This window comes from Salvelinus fontinalis, chromosome 33, assembly GCF_029448725.1.
Source record: "Salvelinus fontinalis isolate EN_2023a chromosome 33, ASM2944872v1, whole genome shotgun sequence".
Classification (NCBI taxonomy): Eukaryota; Metazoa; Chordata; class Actinopteri; order Salmoniformes; family Salmonidae; genus Salvelinus; species Salvelinus fontinalis.
Window position 1 is genome coordinate 30,212,534 of NC_074697.1, and position 26,774 is coordinate 30,239,307.

Below are 26,774 nucleotides of genomic sequence, written 5' to 3' on the forward strand. Positions count from 1 at the left end.
TTGTGTCGAACTGCTTTGCTTTATCTTGGCCCGGTCGCAGTTGTAAATGAGAACTTGTTCTCAACTAGCCTACCTGGTTAAATAAAGGTAAAAAAAGAAAGAAAAAAAAAGAAATTGTGACAGGGTAGGAACCAAAGTGATGTTCTGTGTTTCCTAGGGGGACACTATATTCTTTGGCTACATGAAATCTTTATTCATATAGCAAACATTTACATGCTTCGCCTATTCTTCTTTGATTTAGAAGATACTGTTAGCTAGCCAGCTAACTAGCGATTAGCATTAGTAGCTAACACGATTTAGGTTAACTTGCTAAGAAAATACAAACTAGCTGTTTGCAGAGCTAAGAAACAAACTAATATTGTAATTATAGAACGCTTGAGGATTTATATTAAAATCAAAGTGGAAACAACATCGTTGTCATCAACATTGTTGCATGTGCTGCATTGACCATGCAGACTGAACGCAAGTGTCTCGTGGTCGAGGAACAACAAATGCACTCCTTGAGTGACAGGGGGTGGTACTAGGTCTGTGTGGAAAGTGGCGTGGAGAGGGAGAGAGCGGAAAGGGATGACTCAAGTAGCTGAGTCAACTATACAAATGGACATTACACACGGCGTATCACATTTAACAAACCAAACATTCAAATATGGTTATAGAAGGTAAAGTAAAAACCCAAACCGGTCCGTGCATCAGTACCAGTATATAGTAAAATACGGTATACCGCCCAGCCCCATCCTCCCTCTGTCCTGGGCTTGCGCACTATCCTCTCTCCATCCTCGCCTCTCTCCCAGTGCTGTTCTAACCCAAGGACTCTCCTCAGACAACGTCAGTCAAATAAACCTAATTCAAATCCTCTCATCCCTCCTACTTATTCCAATACGGAGGTTAAAAACCAAGGCCCAGGATGAATTAATATAGCTTTATATTCCAAATATCAAAAGGAAAAATCAGTTTCCATAACCATAGATTAATTATCCACCTTTTTACCCTTCCTCCATTTCCATAAAATGTAAATAAGAAGCTGAAATTACAAGCACATGTATTACTTGACTTATGAGTGCAACCACTTCATTACCAAGCTGAATGAATGGAGCCCTTCTCTTCACAATCAATATGGGAGATAAATGTGACTTCACATGAAGCATATACCTAGGTAGGGAGAGGGATGCAGAGGGCACCTAATGTTGGTGATTAATGATGGAGAACATCAGAACACCATATGGTTGCATCCCAAATGGCACCCTATTCCTTATACAGCACTCTACTGTTGACCAGGTCCCATATGGCATAGAGTGCCATTGGGCCCTGGACAAAAGTAGAGCACTATGTAGGGAACAGGGTCGCATTTTGGACACATTCTGCTTTAAAAACAAGCTCAGGAACCAGCAACGCAGTCATTTAATGAGTCGCTCTGATTACAAATATTTAACATAATGACTGTCAGCCAAGACAAGAGAATCCTGCTCCATAGTGACTAAGATAGAGATGCTGTATGGTATGCTGCCTGCTGTGTGTTGGATCCACAATGCAGGTTGGTCTACTTCACACTTTTAAAACAAGTGATGACTTGTCTTCGAATCAAGTCAAGAAAAGCATTATGTACGACCTTATCATATTTCACAATGTTTGGATGTACATGTGTTTGTCTACATAAAAGTATGTATGTGTGCGTGCGTGCCGTATGTGTGCGTGCGTGCCGTATGTGTGCGTGCGTGCCGTATGTGTGCGTGCGTGCCGTATGTGTGCGTGCGTAACAAACCTTGTCTCCGTGTCCGAGGTGCTCAGTCTTGATGTCAGTCAGGGTCTTCCAGTTGGTGTTCCCTCCTCCTCCACCTGTCCTCGCCTCCGTCAGAGACTGGCCATCCATAGAGTGGCCCTCCTTATCATACCTAGACGAACACATCCCCCCCACACTTTGGTCAACATCAAATCTTAATTTATTTATAAAGCCCTTTTTTACATCAGATGTCAAAGTGCTATACAGAAACCCAGCCTAAAACATGTCACTGCAGAAACAACCCCATCAATCACAATAGAAGAGACAAAGTGTAATACATAGAGGTGCCCTGCAGACCACTGCCTTGTAGCCTCGTGCCCTGCAGACCACTGCCTTGTAGCCTCGTGCCCTGCAGACCACTGCCTTGTAGCCTCGTGCCCTGCAGACCACTGCCTTGTAGCCTCGTGCCCTGCAGACCACTGCCTTGTAGCCTCGTGCCCTGCAGACCACTGCCTTGTAGCCTCGTGCCCTGCAGACCACTGCCTTGTAGCCTCGTGCCCTGCAGACCACTGCCTTGTAGCCTCGTGCCCTGCAGACCACTGCCTTGTAGCCTCGTGCCCTGCAGACCACTGCCTTGTAGCCTCGTGCCCTGCAGACCACTGCCTTGTAGCCTCGTGCCCTGCAGACCACTGCCTTGTAGCCTCGTGCCCTGCAGACCACTGCCTTGTAGCCTCGTGCCCTGCAGACCACTGCCTTGTAGCCTCGTGCCCTGCAGACCACTGCCTTGTAGCCTCGTGCCCTGCAGACCACTGCCTTGTAGCCTCGTGCCCTGCAGACCACTGCCTTGTAGCCTCGTGCCCTGCAGACCACTGCCTTGTAGCCTCGTGCCCTGCAGACCACTGCCTTGTAGCCTCGTGCCCTGCAGAACACTGCCTTATAGCCTCGTGCCCTGCAGACCACAGACCACTGCCTCGTGAGTTGTCTGTTATCTAGTAGGGGTTTAATAAAATCCATCCTGGCCAACATAGCCTTCCCTGTTTGACAAAGCTGAGCTAGGTTGCATCCTAAAATGGCACTCTATTCCCTATATAGTGCACTAAATAAGGAATATGGTGTCATTTGGGATACAGAATAGTCTGTGCAGAGAGCAAAGCAGGCTGAGTGGCAGTGAAATGAATCAACAGCAGTGATGGCAGAATCAGAAACCAATTTTCACTCAGCGTTACCTCCAGGTGACAAGTGGGAAGGAGGGAGGAGAGGGATGGAGAGTAGGGGGAGGGTATGGGTAAAAAGGGAAAAACTATAGAACACTCAGGTTGGAATGGTGCAAGAGATCAATAGCGCTTACTAATCTATTGCTAGCAGGTATTGTGTAGCGCTGTGGGGGGGAGGGGGGGGGGGGGCAGTAAATACAGGGAGCCGGGCCTTGCTCTCAGAAGCATGACTAATTGAAAATATCCCCATTAATGGCCTGTGAGCATGTGGCCCGGCCACTATGGCCTCTGCCAATTTCCCCTCCACTGAAAAATGTGAGTAATTCTTTCCTGTGGCACCTATTCCCTCATCTCCGCACTAGCATCCCTGCTTTGTTATAATTGTACTGGTGTTCGTGCAGATAGGGGGTATCAACAAAAACACCTGGCTGATGATGCATTAAAAACAACGTCAACCTAGTTCTGAAATCCACCTGAAAATAGTTATTTATTTCTGATGAACAATAACTCCTTTCATGAAGCTGCTGGTGTTTCGCCAAGAGAAATAGTCTGGAATAGAATGAAAGGAATTAAACATTTATGGTCTTTTCAGATCCAGACAGGGCTGACTCCTGGTAGGTAAGCAGATTATCATTAATGTACAGTATATCTTATTTCTCAATATGTTCTTTTTGACAGTTACAAAATGCTAAACAAGATACCCAGGAGACTATGTAACGCAGACTGTAAAGGCAGACAAACAGAAGATTGTTCTGTAGGAAACCGCTACAACAGGCATGGAACAGTAAGTCAGTGGGCTTGATGGAGGAGACAAAAGGAGGACAAATTGGAGTTGGCAGAAGATGTGCAACAGTGGTCTGATAGACAGGCATGGAGATGCTCCGAGCGTGGATGAAGTGAGACTAACCGACTGGAAGAGAGAGACGACAACGACAAGAAGAAGAGAAGGGAAAATAACAGATTCATGTGCATAGCATGGCACCGTCACAACGAGCCATACTGCCAAGTAGAGGACAGGACAGGCAGGACAGCAGGGCGACATGCGAGCATGTGACAGAGGGAAGGAGAAAGAGCAGCTGAGCATGACAGAAACCCTTCTGTAAGCACTGTTTTGTTCCTTCCCTGCCTCCAGCTATGGCTCTCATGGTGCGTCTATGACTGGCGGACAACATACAACAAATATGACTAGTCATCCATGAGGTCTGCTCAAGAAACCAGTCCCTGTAGTTGGAGTTGAACAACACAGTACATGAGGTCATTTTCAATAGGAACGTGGTTGTAAATGTGACTACGTATTCTATTCCAACATAACATTTCCAAATTGTCAATCTCAAAACAGTTTATAATTTCACAAAAGGACATGCGCCAGGCGGGAACTAAGCTGGGACAAACTACTGACAACAAGAGGGAATAAGAGGAGAGAGATCAAGTAGCATAGCCACATAGTTAAGCTACTTGTTTAACTAAAAAATATTAAGTGTTATTTTGGAACACTGAGACTCAGTCGGAATGAATGAGAGAAATAAAGTAGTGGACAGCAGCACAACTACCAGAGAGCACAACTACCAGAGAGCACAACTACCGGAGAGCACAACTACCAGAGAGCACAACTACCAGAGAGCACAACTACCAGAGAGCACAACTACCAGAGAGCACAACTACCAGAGAGCACAACTACCAGAGAGCACAACTACCAGAGAGCACAACTACCAGAGAGCACAACTACCAGAGAGCACAACTACCAGAGAGCACAACTACCAGAGAGCACAACTACCAGAGAGCACAACTACCAGAGAGCACAACTACCAGAGAGCACAACTACCAGAGAGCACAACTACCAGAGAGCACAACTACCAGAGAGCACAACTACCAGAGAGCACAACTACCAGAGAGCACAACTACCAGAGAGCACAACTACCAGAGAGCACAACTACCAGAGAGCACAACTACCGGAGAGCACAACTACCAGAGAGCACAACTACCAGAGAGCACAACTACCAGAGAGCACAACTACCAGAGAGCACAACTACCAGAGAGCACAACTACCAGAGAGCAACGGCACAATTCCAACGTGTGAGCGGAGGAGGGCAATCAAAATGTTATTGAAATCCCTAACTGGCGTGCTTGCTTCATTAGTAGTGGGTCCGCACGCAAAAGGTTTATGCTATTTTATTGAGGTAAAAAATTAAAAGGACAAATATATTTTTGCTGTGAGCAGAGCAGCTCCACTAGTGGGTAACAGTGTGTCCACTTACCAAATGGCACCCAATTCCCTACATAGTGCACTACTTTTGACAAGGGCCCATAGGACTCTGGTCAAAAGTAGTGTACTATAAAGGGAATAGGGTGCCATTTGGGACACAACCCATTCTGTATGTAGTGTGTAAGGGAAATCAGATGACTCAGTAAGGAGGACTGCAGGAAAACAACACTGAACAGAAAGAGTGAGAGTGGCCAAGTGTCACCAAGTAAGAGACGGCAATAGGACTGAGGACAACAAGAGGAAAGGAACAAGAGGTTGTGTCAGGAAGAGGAAGAATGACAAGAAGATGGAGAGACAGACACAGTTGTCCAGTCAGCTAGGAGAGCGAGAGAGATGAAGAGAGGGAGGACAGGAGCCACTCCAGATGTGTCTGATGATGCCATCTAATGGACAACGGCTGCTACTGTATGGACCGGATGGATCAGCAGGGAAAAATTGTACGTTCAGGTTTGCTTATGAAACAAATTAGTACAAAATTAGATTTTATTTTATGTGGATTTGATCTAAATCGTCCCAAATAGCAACTGAGCAGGCAGGCATGTTCAGGGTATGTTACTAAACTCAGCAAAAAAAGAAACATCCCCTTTTCAGGACCCCGTCTCTCAAAGATCATTCGTAAAAATCCAAATAACTTCACAGATCTTCATTGTAAACGGTTTAAAAAACTGTTTCCCATGCTTGTTCAATGAACCATAAACAATTAATGAAAATGCTCCTGTGGAACGGTCGTTAAGACACTAACAGCTTCGAGACGGTAGGCAATTAAGGTCACAGTTACAAAAACTTAGGACACTAAAAAGAGGCCTTTCTACTGACTCTGAAAAACACCAAAAGAAAGAAGCCCAGGGTCCCTAGTCATCTGTGTGAATGTGCCATAGGCATGCTGCAAGGAGGCATGAGGACTTCAGATGTGGCCAGGGCAATAAATTGCAATGTCCGTAATGTGATACCCCTAAGACAGCGCTACAGGGAGACAGGACGAACAGCTGATCGTCCTCGCAGTGGCAGACCACGTGTAACAACACCTGCACAGGATCGGTACAGCCGAACATGACACCTGCGGGATAGGTACAGGATGGCAACAACTGCCTGAGTTACACTAGGAACGCACAATACCTCCATCAGTGCTCAGACTGTCCGCATTAGGCTGAGAGACGCTGGACGGAAGGCTTGTAGACCTGTTGTAAGGCAGGTCCTTACCAGACAACACAAGCAACAACAACGTCGCCTATGGGCACAAACCCACCATCGCTGGACCAGACAGGACTGGCAAATAGTGCTCTTCACTGACGAGTCACGGTTTTGTCTCACCAGGGGTGATGGTCGGACTCGCGTTTATCGTCAAACGAATGAGCGTTACACCGAGGCCTGTACTCTGGAGCGGGATCGATTTGGAGGTGGAGGGTCCGTCATGGTCTGGGGCGTTGTGTCACAGCATCATCGGACTAAGCTTGTTGTCATTGCAGGCAATCTCAACGCTGTGCGTTACAGGGAAGACATCCTCCTCCCTCATGTGGTACCCTTCCTGCAGGCTCATCCTGACATGACCCTCCAGCATGACAATGCCACCAGCCATACTGCTCATTCTGTGCGTGATTTCCTGCAAGACAGGAATGTCAGGAATGTCCAGCAAAGAGCCTGGATCGCAATCCCATTGAGCACGTCCGGGACCTGTTGGACCGGAGGGTGAGGGCTAGGGCCATTCCCCTCAAAAATGTCTGGGAACTTGCAGGTGCCTTGGTGGAAAAGTGTGGTAAAATCTCACAGCAAGAACTGGCAAATCTGGTGCAGTCCATGAGGAAGAGATGCACTGCAGTACTTAATGCAGCTGGTGGCCACACCAGATACAGACTGTTACTTTTGATGTTGACCCCCCCTTTGTTCAGGGACACATTATTCAATTCCTGTTAGTCACATGTCTGTGGAACTTGTTCAGTTTATGTCTCAGTTGTTGAATCTTATGTTCATACACATGTTAAGTTTGCTGAAAATAAACACAGTTGACAGTGAAAGGATGTTTCTTTTTTTGCTGAGTTGACATACTGTGGAAGAACAGGGTAATTTACTAGATTAAGCTATAATTAAGTAGATTTGCTTTATGTTAAGGTAAATAAATTATGGTTAAGCATCTTTTAAATGCCTAAATAATGACGGCACCAAACGAGCATGTACCAAAGTTGCAGAAAGCAGAGGTAAAAGCAGCACCAGTTGAGTAAGGAACCCTTAATTAATCTAGCTAAATTCATCTTTAAGCATTTCAATTATGTAAGGGGCTAAGACAGTGCCCTAAATTACTGCAGCACCAGAGAAATCGCATGTGATGCTCTCCATAAAGACAAATTCATGTTTCTTTCATGCACAGTAGTTCATATTCCCAATTCTCCCCAAAAAAGAACACAAATTTCATGGCAAATCTGTAGAAGTCCATTTCAAAGACAAGAAGGGAATCATATAATATATATTATTATGGAGCTCAGAACCAAATCAGGGCTCAAGATAATTGCTGCGTCGTGCGGCATTCTTGTTTGAGGAAATTAAACACTTTCTCTCCATAAGATTAATTAGATTGACATTAAAGGTATAGCAATGTTTTTTTCAGTACAGCACACACAGGGATAGGCTGAGCGGAACCCCTGATCCACTGCATGGCTTTCAGTCAACAGCTTACCCTGGGTAGGATAGATACTTACGGAAATCCCAACAGACTGCAGCAAAAATCATCAAATTAAGATACCTACACTTTACAAAATTATGCTTTTCAAGAGCTTGGCTCTGACAGAAGGCTCTCAGAACTCGACTTCGTTTTCAGTTGTAAATAGGCTCTGGGTTTTCTATGCTTGCAAGATGAAACGATCACATAAAAGACCTCATTTGTGGACAGATCGGTTACATCCCAAATGGAATCCTATTCCCTATAGAGTGCACTACTTTTGAGCAGAGCCCCATGGACCACTATATTTGGAATAGGGTGAAATATGCTATGCAGACTCAGACTGCTAAAAGCATGGCTCACTGATGATCAGCATCCTTCTCTCCCAGAGTACTGAAAGTACTCAACAAGCACTGATGTGCTAGGCCTAAAATCACTAAATCATTCACTACTAACCTAGTTTTAAATCAACATATTGCGCCGTACTACTTGAAAAGCAAAAATAAATTTGTTCTCCGTACAACTTTTTACTTCCTTACAATATGTGAGAGTCTTCCATATTTAGACAGTAGACCGTCATGTACAGTAGGGCTGGGAATTACCAGGGACCTCACGATACGATATTATCACGATACTTAGGTGCCGATACGATATGGATTGTCATTCTCTATGTATTGCGATTCAATACAGCGCGGCAGGTAGCCTATTGTTTAGAGCTTTGGGCTAGTAACCAAAAGTTTGCTGGATCAAAAATCTGTTGTTCTGCACCTGAACAAGGCAGTTAACCCACTGTTCCCCGGTAGGCCTTCATTGTAAATAAGAATTTGTTCTTGACTGATCAACCTAGCTATATAAAAGTTAAATAAAAATAAACTGCGATTTGAGGTCTCAAACATATTGCTCACTATATGTCTGCTGCAGAGACAAGAGCGCATGACAAAATTAGTTTTGATCAGTCAGGAAAATAAAAGTGCTGAAAACATGTTGGCTCATTATTTAAAAAGAAGACAGATTACAAGCTATGAAGGAAAAATACTGATGTTTTGGTGCAGGTACAGCAGACTAGTGGTAGCTAACACTACCTACATTAGCAAAAAAAGCTATACTTTGAGTCAATCGATACATACACTGAACAAAAATATACACAGAAAAGATTTGACTGAGTTACAGCTTATAGAAGGAAATCAGTCACATGAAATATATTAATTAGGCACTAATCTATGGATTTCACATGACTGGGCAGGGGCGCAGCCATGAGAAGTCCCCAACACAAGGTGCACCTGTGTAATGATCATGCTGTTTAATCAGCATCTTGATATTCCACACCTGTCAGGTGGATGGATTATCTTGGCAAAGGAGAAATGCTCACCAACAGGGATGTAAACAACGTTGTGCACAAAATCTTTGAAAGAAATACGCTTTTTGTGCATATGAAAAAGTTTCTGGGTCTTTTATTTCAGCTCATGAAAAATGTGACTAATAATTTACATGTTGCATTTATATTTTTGTTCAGTATAATATCAACAGAAAATATTATAAAATGTGCTGTTTGGGTCACTGCCACACGCAAAACAGAAGTGTTATATAGAACTTAGTGCACCACTGTCTGAGAGACTAATGGCTGAGGTCAGGACTCATATCAGCAACCGCTGAACGGTTTGCTTAATTGATGGATGCCTGCGAACCCGCAGGAACCCACTGGTCCTTGAGGACCTGCATCATCCCATGGCAGCTAGGCTCTGCACTGGAAAACATATCAACACTTAGCCTCGTTATCTCTGGCTGTCCATGTGAGAAGTGACTGAGTGTCTGCATCCCAAATGGCACCCTATTCCCTATGTAGTAGACTACTATCGACCAGGGCCCATAAGGTTCTGGTCAAAAGTAGTGCACTATATAAGGAATAGGGCGTCATTGAGACACATCCGAGAAAGTGAAGGAAGCTCCCACAGCTCAGAGGGTGTGGGAGTGGAACACCTGCGTTGTTGAAGTGAGCAGGTGGAAGATTCACATTGTCTCTCCACTACATCCACATCATTATCCAATGACATATTGGTAAACAAGCTATACGATATAATGCAAAATGCTTGAGACAGGCTACCACTTAGACAATGGTCGAAAAGCATGTAACACTCCTACCACATTATGTTTGGAGAATGACCTCTTTGTAATGACCAAATATCATTCAAAATACCCAACTGGTCCTAATTCTGTAAAGAAATCACCCCAGCCAAGACACCAAGTGGCAGAAATTAGGATATTGTGTTGACTTGCCACCCCTCTCTCCCTCCTGCTATGTAGTCACATTTCACTTCTCTCATTATGCAGACCAAGGCTTCTGATCTGCTCAAAAATAATTAAGGCGGCCCAACTTTTTTTCAAGGCACAGGAAAGTGGAATTTGAGCACATGTCAAGACACACGGGACGTGCCAGAATATAAATTGGAATTGTTATTGGGTCCTTTCCCCTTTCATTCCTCAGCCTCCTTTCATCTTATTTCCCTGTGGAGTGTGGGGCCGGTGTTGCTGTTGGAAGGTAAATAAAATAAAGCACCTTGGGTGAGAATCGATTGGATCTCCACTTTTGAGACATTTTGCCTTCAATTTCTGACTGGGAGGCCTGGTCTGTTGTCAGAGTGGAGCAGAAGAGAAGAGGATGTAGAAGATGGATGGACAGATCAATCAAGGTGCCAGAAAGCTGAGGTGAAGGTTAAATAGGAGCAATGATTGTCCCTTCAGTCCCTATGATCACCCCACCTCCTCCATCAATCCCTTTGAATTACAAGATTCAATTTTATGCTTCTAACCAGCCATTAACAAGACATGGCTTTGATATCAATTTAACTTCTCTAGGATAGGGGGCAGCATTTTCACATTTGGATGAAAAGCGTGCCCAGAGTAAACTGCCTCCTACTCAGTCCCAGATATATTGGATAGAAAACACTCAGAAGTTTCTAAAATGGTTTGAATTATGTCTGTGACTATAACATAACTTATTTGGCAGGCAAAACCCCGAGGACAAACCATTGAGATTTTTTGTTGTTGAGGTAACTCTTTTCAATGGGTTTTCATTGGAAATCCAGATTTCTAAAGGGACCTTCCTGCAGTTCCTATCGCTTCCACTGGATGTCAACAGTCTTTAGTCATTTCCTTTGAGAAATGAAGAAGTAGCCATGTTCAGAATGAGGCTCCAGTGAAGTGGACTGTTTGTTAGAGGCGCGTGACCCGAAAGCATGCTACACATTGGTTTTCCTCCGGTATTGAACACAGATCATCCAGTCTTCAATTTTATTGATTATTTACGTAATAAAATACCTAAAGTTTCATTACAAAAGTAGTTTGAAATGTTTGGACAAAGCTTACAGGTAACTTGAGATATTTTGTAGTCACGTTGTGCAAGTTGGAACCAGTGTTTTTCTGGATCAAACGAGCCAAATAAATGGACATTTTGGATATATGTCGACGGAATTAATCAAACAAAAAGGACCATTTGTGATGTTTATGGGACATATTGGAGTGCCAACAGAAGAAGCTCGTCAAAGGTAACGCATGAATTCTATCTTTATTTCTGCGTTTTGTGTCGCGCCGGGAGGGTTGAAATATGATGGTCTGTGATTGTTAGCTGGGGTGCTATCCTCAGATAATAGCATTGTTTGCTTTCGCCCTAAAGCATTTTTGAAATCTGACACGTTGGCTGGATTCACAACAAGTGTAGCTTCAATTTGGTATATTGAATGTGTGATTTCATGAAAGTTTAATTTTTATAGTAATTTATTTGAATTTGGCGCTCCGCATTTTCACTGGATGTTGGCCAGGTGGGACGCTACCTTCCCACATATCCCAGAGAGGTTAAACACAAAACTGCTGCCTAGCTTCCAAACTAGATATGAGATTGGAAAAGCTGAGTATTTATTTTGGGATATGGTACAGAGTGAATAACATTATTTAGGTAATGAATAACGGGAATTGGCAAGACAATGCAAAGAAAAGATGAAAGCATGAGTCATAGTAACTGTTTTGCCATTGCTTTGCTGGAGCAGCCAATAGGGGATCTTCAATGGATAACAGAGGGGCCTGTTCTTCTGTGTATACCATCTTAAACCACTGCATGTGGATGTGCTACCAACTACCTCTTTACCCAAATAACTACTCTCACATACTAACAAAATCTGTGCCGACATTCACTATATTTGTTCCAATAAAATATAGGCTTTAGGTTTACTTACAAATATTTTTTCAATGTAGTTGTTATTGTCATTAATATGAAATATTTATGTTCTGCCCATCAACATGCTAAAAACACAAATGCTCCCAACACCACAATCAAACTCTGTGGTCTGGAGAGCTGCACCCGTTATTTGTTGCTTCTTTGAAGGGCAGATTAGAAGGGAAAAAGACATTTTCCGCAGATAAAGAATGATTTGCATTCATATGTAACGCTTAATTGAAGTCACCTCCTCCCACATCTTCACTAATGGAGGTAGGCTAATCTTGACGAACCAAGCTGGAGCACGCACACTCTCAGTTTGGGGATCTGATATTTAACATTCAAATTCCTTTAACCTGTTTGGGCTGCAAGCTGAATATTGAAAAAACTGGAAAATGTGTGCACATTTTCAAACGGCCTCCTAAGAAACTTTTTATTTTCCAATATGCATATATTTACTACTGTTGGATAGATAACAGTCTGTAGTTTCTAAAAAGGTTTGAATTGTTTCTCTAAGTCGAACAGAAATATTTTTACAGCCATTTTCCCAGCCGAATTGAGTTTTCCAAAATGCGATGTGTCTCTTTAAGACCTTCTCTATAAAAGGCCATTTGACTTAGGACCATAGGGACACGTCACAGGCGTTCGTCAGGCTGTAATGCGGAAGTGAGAATTGAAAGGAGTCGAATATCTCGTCCATGGACTGAATAACACACCTTCTTGTGAGACCTGCGCAGTTAAAAAAAAATTCCGGGCGCGAAGGATAATTTGGTCTCGGCTTCTGGAACAAGGTAGATAACGGTGAATATGATGTCTGACTACGATATTATTTGATACATGTCACAAAATCATCCTAAAGTATGTTTTTTCAATATACTTTAATTATATTATTGCAATTTATTCTGGACTTTAGATGTGATACGACGGAAGAATTTTTTGAAGAAACGCTGTGTAGCGCCGCAATGCTATCGTGCCTGCTAACCAAAGAGGGAAATAATTCGTTCTGGAACCCAACTAAAGACTCTACTGGACATTGGACCCCGTTACAACATTCTGATGGAATATCAACAAAGATAAGGACCCAATTTGGGATGCTTTTTCATATATCTGTCGAACTGTTGTATGCTAACTCTGCTAACTGTGCTAGGCTAGCGCTTGACTAGAATCAATGCTGCCTTATGCTAGCTTATGTTGTTAGCTAATATAACGATATATTGTGTTTTCGCTGTAAAACACTTCAAAAATCGGAAATGTTGGCTTTATTCACACGATATCTGTCTTTCATTAGTTATCCACCATATGTTTTTCTGAAATGTTTTATGAGGTGTAATTAGTAGCCAACGTTGGTGTATGTATTTTCTCTGGCTACTCCCGTCTGGATTCAGACTCTAGCTATGTGTTAGCATTTTTGGGTAGCATCAATGTAAAACTGATTTATAGCTAAAATATGCACTTTTTATGAACAAAACATAGATTTATTGTGTAACATGTTATATGACTGTCATCTGAGGTAGTTTTTTCTGGGCTCTTTAGGTTGGTTTTAGTTTATTTCGGTTGGCTTGTGCATGCTACTTCAATCATAATTCATACTTCATAATCATATCCATACGTGTCTGTCCACTTTTGTATTTGGTGGTGAGCTAACATAAATATATGTGGTGTTTTCTCTGTAAAACATTTTAAAAAATCGGACATGTTGGCTGGATTGACAAGATGTTTATCTTTCAAATGCTGTATTGGACTTGTTAATGTGTAAAAGTTAAATATTTTTAAAAAATAGATTTTGAATTTCGCGCCCTGCAGCTGTTGTCATTGTCGTACCGAATTCGGGCTTGCAGCCCAAACAGGTTTTAAGTCCTTTAGAATTCTCTCAGCGGTGGAGCAGAGGATGTGAGAGATTCACTCCAGGTCTTCGAACCAAAAATATGACCTAATAGCAGCACCATACATATACAAGAACAGCCTGGGTACAGAGGCCTTTAGCACCTAAAGCTATGTGGCTCCAGACAAGAGAGAGACACTTACCAGCCCCGCAGCTTGTATGCCTCAGGGATGTCGGGGTTGACCATGACGGTGCTGCTGAACGAAGCAGACAGAGATCTTCCCCCATAGTCCGACAGCTTGGCCCCTTTGATGGCCAAGATGGGCTGCCCAGAGCCATCAAAGTTCTCTGCCTGCAAATAGAACAGATAGGTTGACTGAGGATACCAACAAGATACATCTACATTACATTTAAGTCATTTAGCAGACGCTCTTATCCAGAGCGACTTACAAATTGGTGCATTCACCTTATGATATCCAGTGGAACAACCACTTTACAATAGTGCATCTAACTCTTTTAAGGGGGGGGGGGGGGGGGGTTAGAAGGATTACTTTATCCTATCCTAGGTATTCCTTAAAGAGGTGGGGTTTCAGGTGTCTCCGGAAGGTGGTGATTGACTCCGCTGACCTGGCGTCGTGAGGGAGTTTGTTCCACCATTGGGGTGCCAGAGCAGCGAACAGTTTTGACTGGGCTGAGCGGGAACTGTACTTCCTCAGAGGTAGGGAGGCGAGCAGGCCAGAGGTGGATGAACGCAGTGCCCTTGTTTGGGTGTAGGGCCTGATCAGAGCCTGAAGGTACGGAGGTGCCGTTCCCCTCACAGCTCCGTAGGCAAGCACCATGGTCTTGTAGCGGATGCGAGCTTCAACTGGAAGCCAGTGGAGAGAGCAGAGGAGCGGGGTGACGTGAGAGAACTTGGGAAAGTTGAACACCAGACGGGCTGCGGCGTTCTGAATGAGTTGTAGGGGTTTAATGGCACAGGCAGGGAGCCCAGCCAACAGCGAGTTGCAGTAATCCAGACGGGAGATGACAAGTGCCTGGATTAGGACCTGCGCCGCTTCCTGCGTGAGGCAGGGTCGTACTCTGCGAATGTTGTAGAGCATGAACCTACAGGAACGGGTCACCGCCTTGATGTTAGTTGAGAACGACAGGGTGTTGTCCAGGATCACGCCAAGGTTCTTAGCACTCTGGGAGGAGGACACAATGGAGTTGTCAACCGTGATGGCGAGATCATGGAACGGGCAGTCCTTCCCCGGGAGGAAGAGCAGCTCCGTCTTGCCGAGGTTCAGCTTGAGGTGGTGATCCGTCATCCACACTGATATGTCTGCCAGACATGCAGAGATGCGATTCACCACCTGGTTATCAGAGGGGGGAAAGGAGAAGATTAATTGTGTGTCGTCTGCATAGCAATGATAGGAGAGACCATGTGAGGATATGACAGAGCCAAGTGACTTGGTGTATAGCGAGAATAGGAGAGGGCCTAGAACAGAGCCCTGGGGGACACCAGTGGTGAGAGCACGTGGTGCGGAGACAGATTCTCGCCACGCCACCTGGTAGGAGCGACCTGTCAGGTAGGACGCAATCCAAGCGTGGGCCGCGCCGGAGATGCCCAGCTCGGAGAGGGTGGAGAGGAGGATCTGATGGTTCACAGTATCAAAGGCAGCCGATAGGTCTAGAAGGATGAGAGCAGAGGAGAGAGAGTTAGCTTTAGCAGTGCGGAGCGCCTCCGTGACACAGAGAAGAGCAGTCTCAGTTGAATGACTAGTCTTGAAACCTGACTGATTTGGATCAAGAAGGTCATTCTGAGAGAGATAGCAGGAGAGCTGGCCAAGGACGGCACGTTCAAGAGTTTGAGAGAAAAGAAAGAAGGGATACTGCTCTGTAGTTGTTGACATCGGAGGGATCGAGTGTAGGTTTTTTCAGAAGGGGTGCAACTCTCGCTCTCTTGAAGACGGAAGGGACGTAGCCAGCGGTCAAGGATGAGTTGATGAGCGAGATGAGGTAAGGGAGAAGGTCTCCGGAAATGGTCTGGAGAAGAGAGGAGGGGATAGGGTCAAGCGGGCAGGTTGTTGGGCGGCCGGCCGTCACAAGACGCGAGATTTCATCTGGAGAGAGAGGGGAGAAAGAGGTCAAAGCACAGGGTAGGGCAGTGTGAGCAGAACCAGCGGTGTCGTTTGACTTAGCAAACGAGGATCGGATGTCATCGACCTTCTTTTCAAAATGGTTGACGAAGTCATCAGCAGAGAGGGAGGAGGGGGGAGGAGGGGGAGGAGGATTCAGGAGGGAGGAGAAGGTGGCAAAGAGCTTCCTAGGGTTAGAGGCAGATGCTTGGAATTTAGAGTGGTAGAAATTGGCTTTAGCAGCAGAGACAGAAGAGGAGAAGGTAGAGAGGAGGGAGTGAAAGGATGCCAGGTCCGCAGGGAGGCGAGTTTTCCTCCATTTCCGCTCGGCTGCCCGGAGCCCTGTTCTGTGAGCTCGCAATGAGTCGTCGAGCCACGGAGCAGGAGGGGAGGACCGAGCCGGCCTGGAGGATAGGGGACATAGAGAGTTAAAGGATGCAGAAAGGGAGGAGAGGAGGCAGAATCAGGAGATAGGTTGGAGAAGGTTTGAGCAGAGGGAAGAGATGATAGGATGGAAGAGGAGAGAGTAGCGGGGGAGAGAGAGCGAAGGTTGGGACGGCGCGATACCATCCGAGTAGGGGCAGTGTGGGAAGTGTTGGATGAGAGCGAGAGGGAAAAGGATACAAGGTAGTGGTCGGAGACTTGGAGGGGAGTTGCAATGAGATTAGTGGAAGAACAGCATCTAGTAAAGATGAGGTCAAGCGTATTGCCTGCCTTGTGAGTAGGGGGGGAAGGTGAGAGGGTGAGGTCAAAAGAGGAGAGGAGTGGAAAGAAGGAGGCAGAGAGGAATGAGTCAAAGGTAGACATGGGGAGGTTAAAGTCACCCAGAACTGTGAGAGGTGAGCCATCCTCAGGAAAGGAGCTTATCAGGGCGTCAAGCTCATTGATGAACTCTCCAAGGGAACCTGGAGGGCGATAAATGATACATAAAAGATACACTTTATGTGCAAAACTACATGGCCAAATGTATGTGGACAGCCATTCAAATTTGTGGATTTGGCTATTTCAGCCACACCCGTTGCTGACAGGTGTATAAAATCGTGCACACAGCCATGCAATCTCCATAGACAAACATTGTCAGTAGAATTGCCTTACTGAAGAGCTCAGTGACTTTCAACGTGGCACCGTCATAGGATGCCACCATTCCAACAAGTCAGTTCCTCAAATTTCGGCCCTGCTAGAGCTGCCCCAGTCAACTGTAAGTGCTGTTAGTGTGAAGTGGAAATGTCTATGAGCAACAATGGCTCAGCGACAAAGGTGGTAGGCCACACAAGCTCACAAAACGGACCACCGAGTGCTGAAGCGCGTGAAAAATACACACAAAAAAAGCGCCTGTCCTTGCAACACTCACAAGCAAGTTCAAAACTGCCTCGAAGCAATGTCAGCACAAAAACCGTCCGTCGGGAGCTTCATGAAATGGGTTTCCATGGCCGAGCAGCCGCACACAAGCCTAAGATCGCTATGCCAAGCGTCGGCTGGAGTGGTGTAAAGCTTCTCTGGAGTGAAAACACATTCTCTGGTGTTGAATCACGCTTCACCATCTGGCAGTCCAACTGACAAATCTTGGTTTGGCGGATTCCAGAACAACCTGCACCAATACATAGTGCCAACTGTAAAGTTTGGTGGAGGAGGAATGTTTTGGGGCTATTTTTCATGGTTTGAGCTAGGCCCCTTATCCCTTCACTGGAATTATCTTAATTCTACAGCATAAAATGACATTCTAGACGATTCTGTGCGTATAACTTTGTGGCAACAGTTTGGGGAAGGCCCTTTTCTGTTTCAGCAAGACAATGCCCCCGTGCACAAAGCGAGGTCCATACAGAAATGGTTTGTCAAGACCGGTGTAGAAGAACTTGACCTCACTAACGCTCGTGGCTAAACGGCGTACCTTTAGCAATTTTCCAACATCTAGTGGAAAGCCTTCCCAGAAGAGTGGAGGCTGTTATAACAGCAAAGGGGGGGAAACCAACTGCATATCAATGACCTTGATTTTGGAATGAGATGTTCGACGAGCAGCTGTCCACATACACTACATGGCCAAAAGTATCAGCAGTGGGGAAGAAAGAAAGTGAAAAATATTAAATGCAATTCTGTATTTACTAAAGCTTATTGTTCTTTATGAACTATACATGTTGTGTACCTCTGCAAGACCCCTGGATAGGGGATATCTGCAGCACAAACAAAGAGGGAACATTGTGTTGTAGTTGTTAGAATGAAAGAAATGGAGGCAAACTAAGCATAGCCACGGCTACGTATAAAATCAACTGCTGGAGCTGGGTTCTTTCATCACAATGTGACATGGTATTTACTCAGTGACTTCAACCACATCAGCTTCTATTAAACCCACAGAGAGAGAGCCCACTGCTCAAATCTCCTCTGCCTATTCAAATTGCTTAACAGACATTTCCAAACACAGGGAGGCATACAGCTCACAACACCTTTTCAATTAGGAGAGGTGTACTGTACCCCTTCCTGGGACACTGGCTGACAGGACACAAATCATGAAGGCGCTTCAGCATGTCACCCAGCATGAAAGAAAGTGACTTTCATCCTCTCTTTATCCAGCAGGACTGTCCCCTTGTGTCCAAACGCATATAGACCATCTATATGGCTGTGCTTGTGTCTATCCCCCGGTCCTCACCTCTTCTCCCCACAGGGTGACCTCCACCAGTTTACCAGACTGGTCCATCAGGTTGAGCGTCCTCTTGGAGACCTCACGGTTGTTCTTGGTGGTGAGGCGGGTCACGTCAGCCACACTCTTACACACTCCAATCACATCTGGAAAACACACACGATCAACTCATTAGCACAGTAGACTATGAGCAGCATTACTATGGAGAACCTTGAGTGACCCAGAATAAAACACAGACACATATATTATAAGTATTGATCACGTATGTGGAATGTCCATAGATAGTTGAATGCATTTTAAACACAGGTGAAATCATGAGTAGAGTAGACTACGGTCTCGTTTGAGGTCAAATTCCACCCCATTGAAGTCAGACACACTGACTGATCTAAAAGTCACTATACGTCCTAAATAATTATCCTCATGGGGCAGCAGGTAGCCTAGCGGTTAAGAGCGGTGGGCCAGTAACCAAAAGGTCACTGGTTTAATTCCCCGAGCCAACTATGTGAAAAACCTGTCGATGTGCCCTTGAGCAAGGCACTTAACCCTAATTGCTCCTGTAAGTAACTCTGGATGGAAGCTCAAATAAAAATCATTTATAGATCAGTCAGTGTGATGCTCTCTAACACTGCCGCTCATCAGTCTCTCCCAGCCTGATGGATGTAGCCTATTCATTGTTTATTTTATCACTGTCTGAATTTTTTATTTATTTAAATTTTTATTATAATTTTTTTTTTTTTTTTACATGAACTGAAAGCAGTCAACTCTTTATGTACTCTAAACAGAATTCGGTGTATTTTTGTAGAACCCTTATAGGGGAAGTGTAAACAAAATTACAAGTGATAAATAATATCACTTTGAAGTAACAGAATAACAACTTGCGTTACGGATGTGAAGGAAAAGGACAGTCATTTTTGGGAAAACAGACACATAGGAAAAAGTCTGAATCTCAAAGTCTTACGGTAAAATATAAACAGACACTTTGAAAGGAAGGCTTGGCTACACAAAAAAACAATGATGAAAATATTAACATCATATATACAGTACCAGTCAAACGTTTGAACACCTACATTGAGTTCCTTGATTTTTACTATTTTCTACATTGTAGAATAATAGTGAAAACAACAAAACTATGAAAGAACACATATGGAATCATGTAGGAGTGAAAAATAGTGTCAAATCAAAATATATTTGAGATTCTTCAAAGCAGCCACCCTTTACCTTGACAGCTTTGCACACTCTTGGCATTCCCTCAACCAGAATCACCTGGAATACTTATCCAACAGTCTTGAAGGAGTTCCACATATGCTGAGCACTTGTTGGCTGCTTTTCCTTCACTCTGCGGTCAAACTCATCCCAAACCATCGCAATTGGGTTGAAGTCATCTGATGCAGCACTCCATCACTCTCCTTCTTGATCAAATTGCCCTTACATAGCCTGGAGGTGTGTTGGGTCATTGTCCTGTTTAAAAACAAAATGTTAGTCCCACTAAGTGCAAACCAGATGGGACGGCGTATCTCTGCAGAGTACTGTGGACGCCATGCTGGTTAAGTGTGCCTTGAATTCTAAATAAATCACTGACAGTTTCACCAGCAAAGCACGCCCACACCACCACACCTCGCTTCACGGTGGGAACCACATACGCAGAGATCATCCGTTCACCTACTCCACATCTCACAAAGACATAGTGGTTGGAACCAAAAATCTCTAATTTGCATTTATCAGACCAAATGACAGATTTCAACCGGTCTAATGTCCATTGCTGGTGTTTCTTGGCCCAAGCAAGGCTCTTCTTATTGGTGTCCTTGAGTAGTGGTTTCTTTGCAGAAATTCAACCGTGAAGACCGGATTACACGCAGTCTCCTCTAAACAGTTAATGTTGAGATATCACTGTTACTTGAACTCCGTGAAACATTTGGGCTGCAATTTCTGAGGCTGCGAATTCAAATGAGCAGCAGAGGTATCTTTGGGTCTTCCTTTCCTGTGGCGGTCCTCATGAGAACCAGTTTCATCATACCGCTTGATGGTTTTTGCTACATCATTGATATACAGTTGGGAGAACAAGTATTTGATAACCTGCAAAATCGGCAGTGTTTCTTACTTACAAAGCATGTAGAGGTCTGTATTTTTTTATCATAGGTACACTTCAACTGTGAGAGACGGAATCTAAAGCAAAGATCCAGAAAATCACATTGTATGATTTTTAAGTAATTAATTTGCATTTTATTGCATGACATAAGTATTTGATACATCAGAAAAGCAGAACTTAATATTTGGTACAGAAACCTTTGTTTGCAATTACAGAGATCATACGTTTCCTGTAGTTCTTGACCAGGTTTGCACACACTGCAGCAGGGATTTTGGCTCACTCCTCCATACAGACCTTCTCCAGATCCTTCACGTTTCGGGGCTGTCGCTGGGCAATACGGACTTTCAGCTCCCTCCAAAGATTTTCTATTGGGTTCAGGACTGGAGACTGGCTAGGCTACTCCAGGACCTTGCGATGCTTCTTACGGAGCCACTCCTTAGTTGCCCTGGCTGTGTGTTTTGGGTCGTTGTCATGCTGGAAGACCCAGCCACGACCCATCTTCAATGCTCTTACTGAGGGAAGGATGTTGTTGGCCAAGATCTCACGATACATGGCCCCATCCATCCTCCCCTCAATACGGTGCAGTCGTCCTGTCCCCTTTGCAGAAAAGCATCCCCAAAGAATGATGTTTCCACCTCCATGCTTCACGGTTGGGATGGTGTTCTTGGGGTTGTACTCATCCTTCTTCGTCCTCCAAACACGGCGAGTGGAGTTTAGAACAAAAAGCTCTATTTTTGTCTCATCAGACCACATGACCGTCTCCCATTCCTCCTCTGGATCATCCAGATGGTCATTGGCAAACTTCCGACGGGCCTGGACATGCGCTGGCTTGAGCAGGGGGACCTTGCGTGCGCTACAGGATTTTAATCCATGACGGCGTAGTGTGTTACTAATGGTTTTGAGACTGTGCTCCCAGCTCTCTTCAGGTCATTGACCAGATCCTACCGTGTAGTTCTGGGCTGATCCTTCATGATCATTGATGCCCCACGAGGTGAGATCTTGCATGGAGCCCCAGACCGATTTTCTAATAATTGCGCCAACAGTTGTTGCCTTCTCACCAAGCTGCTTGCCTATTGTCCTGTAGCCCATCCCAGCCTTGTGCAGGTCTACAATTTTATCCCTGATGTCCTTACACAGCTCTCTGGTCTTGGCCATTGTGGAGAGGTTGGAGTCTGTTTGATTGAGTGTGTGGACAGGTGTCTTTTATACAGGTAATGAGTTCAAACAGGTGCAGTTAATACAGGTAATGAGTGGAACAGGAGGGCTTCTTAAAGAAAAACGAACAGGTCTGTGAGCCGGAATTCTTACTGGTTGGTAGGTGATCAAATACTTATGCAATGCAATAAAATGCAAATTAATTACTTAAATCATACAATGTGATTTTCCGGATTTTCCGTCTCTCACAGTTGAAGTGTACCTTCGATAAAAATTACAGACCTCTACATGCTTTGTAAGTAGGAAAACCTGCAAAATCGGCAGTGTATCAAATACTTGTTCTCCCCATTGTATACAGAGAAAAGAGTCAGCCCGAGATTTAAACCCTGTGGCACCCCCATAGAGACTGCTAGAGGTCCGGACAACAGGTCCTCCAACTTGACACACTGAACTCTGTCTGAGAAGTAGTTGGTGAACCAGGCGAGGCAGTCATTTGAGAAACCAAGGCTGTTGAGTCTGCCGATAAGAATGCAGTGATTGACAGAGCCGAAAGCCTTGGCCAGTTCGATAAAGACTGCTGCACAGTACTGTCTTTTATCGATGGACCTTGAGCGTGGCTGATGACCCATGACCAGCTCGGAAACCAGATTGCATAGTGGAGAAGGTACAGTGGGATTCAAAATGGTCGGTGATCTGTTAACTTGGCTTTCGAAGACTTTAGAAAGGCAGAGCAGGATGGATATAGGTCTGTAAGAGTTTCGGTCTAGCCCAGCTGATGTGTAGCGGTCCAGATTTTGCAGCGCTTTCAGAACATCAGCTATCTGGATTTGGGTGAAAGAGAAGCAGGGGGGGGCTTGGGAAAGTTGCTGCGGGGGGGGGGGGGGTGGGGGGGGGGGGGGGCGGGGGCAGAGCTGTTGGCCGGGGTAGGGGTAGCCAGGTGGAAAGGATGGCCGGCCGTAGAAAAATGCTTATTCTCGATCACCGTAGATTTATCGACTGCACTTGACCGAACTTTCAAAGTTCTTGTAATTTTCCGGAATGACTGACCCTCATGTCTTAAAGTAATGATGGACTGTCATTTGTCTTTGCTTATTTGAGCTGTTCTTGACATAATGTGGACTCACTCTTCTACCAAATAGGGCCATCTTCTATATACCACCCCTACCTTGTCACAACGCAACTGATTGGCTCAAACGCATGAAGGAAAGAAATTCCACAAATTAACTTTTAACAAGGCACAACTGTTAATTGAAATGCATTCCAGATGACTATCTCATGAAGCTGGTTGAGATAATGCTAAGAGAGTGTAAAGCTGTCAAGGCAAAATAGTGGCTATTTGAAGAGTCAAATATAACATTTTGATTTGTTTAACCGGTTTTTGGTTACTACACGTGTGTAATTTCATAGTTTTTATGTCTTACTCAAATTATACTCAAAACCATCTACAATAACTTTACTTCAAAAACATTACGATGTGCCACTTCCTGCCCAAACAGCGTTCTATCTTAGCACTCAATGGACTAAAATGTGTTTGATATTGTTTTATTAACCTTCTGACTCGATCAGAAACACAGCCATTGCCAAAAGCTATGAAATCTGACTAAACTTTTTTTTTAAACTTTGTATCCTACATTATAGTAACAATAACACTACATTTGGAAAACAAAGGCCAACTGTAGTCTGTACTTCAAAATACACACATTCAAGATAAAAATGAAAGTAGTTTAATTAGGAAATAAGATTACGTTTTTTCATGCTCAGGTTGACCGTACTATGTAATTGCCCAACACAAGTGCTTGAAAAGACCTTGACCAACTATCTATGGAATAAGTCAGAGACAAACACCCATTCGAAATAAATGACATTTCCACATATAAATATTGATCGTGTGTGATTCTCCTGGGTCACTCAAGGTCCTACAGTTCTCCACAACACATTCATTCAGGGAAATGGGACAATTTATCCTGTTCAGATTAAGTGTGAGGTCACTGCCTATTCAGCATCTCCTGGTCACATGGCACATGCATTACTAATGTTTATCATGATGTATGTATAGGAATGGGAAACAAAAATAAAACAAAATCGACGTTGCTGCTAATTTATCCTGAGTATAGATTCATGTTAACCTGCTTCTATCAGGGTGAGCTGATGCATAGCCATGTATTCCTGCCAGGGGGCCAAAGCTAATAAGATGTTATCAGTGACATTACAATTTTATGGCTGCGTCCCAAATGGTTCCTGGATTCTTCCGATGGCATTGAGTACACCACATCAGTCATTGGCTTCATCAATAAGTGCACGTTTACAGGCAACATCCTCACTGAGCTAAAGCGTAGAGCTGCCGCTTTCAAGGAGCGGGACTCTAACCCGGACGCTTATAACAAACCACGCTATACTCTCCGACCAACCATCAAACAGGGAAAGCGTCAATACAGGACTAGGGATGAAACGGTTACTGGTTTCACGATAAAATTCCCTACGATTAGTATTACCGTTTCAAATTTGAATTATCATTAAAACCGTGTTTGATTACCACGGTTTGAAAAACTCACGGTAAATACTATCCAGCATCAACCAAAATTAGCAACAGTCTGACGCAGGCGCAGCATGGAACTTGGGTTTTGTTGTGTGTGAAAACATGGCGGAAGGCAGTGACAGCGCTCGGGAGATTTTTCAGCCTTCTAAGAGGACCAAATTAGAAGTGTGGTCGTATTTTGGGTTTTACAAGACTGCGGAGGGAAACTTAATTGAAGATGGTCACCCCGTCTGCAGAACACGCAAAAGCATAAATAATAATCGCTGCGAAAGGGGGCAAAACTTCCCACTACTTTATAGCGAATGCAAGGCAAGTTAACTTTTAGCTCCATGCATGAAGTGGGGACTTCGAAACGGGGGAAAATGTCATGCTTTGTCTGTCTAACTTGCTAGTAGCTTGTCAATAACGTAAACTGAAGCGTTCAGTGTTACCTACTGTTGTAAAACCACTACACGTTGTTCTGCTGCTGTCTGCAGACTATTCACCCATTGCACACGATAACACGTTATGTAGTTTAGTCACCCAACCAACATATTTTGTTCATTTAAAATCCGACAGACGTCGACTTGGTTGTGAGTACTCCAACGAGAGAAACACTATAGCAAGTCAAATTGTTGTGCTCATTGCAATTACTATCACTGTCTTCTTAAGACTAAATTGCATTTATGTAAATTGTGCATGGGGTCATTGCATATACTCAAATGCAACACAGAAGATGTGAATAATAATAAAACATTTGCTATTCCCTTGTTAGGCAAACCCAGTGCTGCTACCTGTCCCTCCTCGTCTACAGTTGTCACAGACACTGAGCAAGCATTTAAAAAAGGCAGGCTGCTTATGCACCCACATCAAAAAATGTCAAGACCTCACTGCAGCCCTTTTATATATCATTGCAAAGGACATGTCATTTCAAATTGTTGAGAGGCCTGGCTTTCTGAGGCTGATGGTTGCTGTGCCTCACTACAAAGTGAGTGCTGCTAATTGCATTTGTTGTTTGTTTATTTGATTTGCTTACTTAAGGTTGTGTTCATTTAAACCTGCACGAGGGAAACGTCTCATGGCCACATGGTGCCATCTTTAATGTTAATATTTTAATGATTTGGCACACAAAACGTGCATAGTGCTGCTAACTGTATTTGTTGGTTTACAATATAAAACTTGGTGACATGATTTCAGTGTGTGTATCAGTACTTTATAAACATCTCCAGCACATTTTAACAATACTGCGATAATACTGATAACCGTGATCATGTCACTATAATCGTGATATGAGATTTTCATACCGTTTCATCTCCATACAGGACTAAGATTGAATCCTACTACACTGGCTCCAATGCTCGTCGGATGTGGCAGGGCTTGCAAAATATTATGGACTACAAAAAGGAAGCACAGCCGCGAGCTGCACAGTGATACGAGCCTACCAGTCGAGCTAAATGACTTCTATGCACACTTCGAGGCAAGCAACACTGAAACATGCATGAGACCACAAGATGTTCCATACGACTGTGTGACCACGCTCTCCATAGCCAATGTGAGTAAGACCTTCAAAAACAGGTCAACATTCACAAGGCCAGAGGATTACCAGGACGTGTACTCCGAGCATGCGCTAACCAACTAGCAAGTGTCTTCCCTGACATTTTCAAACTCTCCCTGACCGAGTCTGTAATACCAACATTTTTCAAGCAGACCACTATAGTCCCTGTGTCCAAGAACACCAAGATAACCTGCCTAAATGACTACTGGCCCATACCACTCATGTCTGTAGTCATGAAATGCTTTGAAAGGCTGGTCATGGCTCACATCAACACCATTATAGCAGAAACCCTAGACCCACTACAATTTACATACCGCCCCAACCGTTAATGCCCTCCAGACTGCCCTTTCCCACCTGGACAAATGGAACACCTATGTGAGGATGCTCATGGACTACAGCTCAGCGTTCAACACCATAGTGCCCTCAAAGCTCATCACTAAGCTAAGGACCCTGGGACTAAACACCTCCCTCTGCAACTGGATCCTGGACTTCCTGACGGGCCGCCCCCAGGTGCTAAGGGTAGGTAACAACACATCTGCCACGCTGACCCTCAACATGGAGGCCCCTCAGGGGTGCCTCCTGTACTCCCTGTCCACACATGACTGCATGGCCAAGCAAGACTCCAACACCATCATTAAGTTTGCTGACAACACAAGTGGTAGGCCTGATCACCGACAATGATGGGACAGCCTACAGGGAGAAGATCAGAGAACTGGCAGTGTGGTGCCAGGATAACAACCTCTCCCGCAACGTGATCAAGGGGGGATGATTGTCAACTACAGGAAAAGGAGGGCCGAACACGCCCCCATTCTCATCGACGGGGCTGTAGTGTAGCTGGTTG

General features: G+C 44.4%; 1 protein-coding gene across 2 annotated transcripts in view; it reads right to left on the reverse strand.

Moving 5' to 3' along the window:
- Nucleotides 1-26,774, reverse strand: part of LOC129831980 (replication protein A 70 kDa DNA-binding subunit-like) — a 67,088-nt gene that overhangs the window by 32,097 nt on the left and 8,217 nt on the right. For both annotated transcript variants that reach the window (XM_055895669.1, XM_055895668.1), the window contains 3 exons: nucleotides 18,632-18,768; nucleotides 14,077-14,225; nucleotides 1,760-1,889 (listed from right to left, as the gene is read on the reverse strand). In XM_055895669.1, coding sequence (XP_055751644.1) covers nucleotides 1,760-1,889; nucleotides 14,077-14,225; nucleotides 18,632-18,768 — 416 coding nt within the window. The remainder of the gene's footprint in view (nucleotides 1-1,759; nucleotides 1,890-14,076; nucleotides 14,226-18,631; nucleotides 18,769-26,774) is intronic.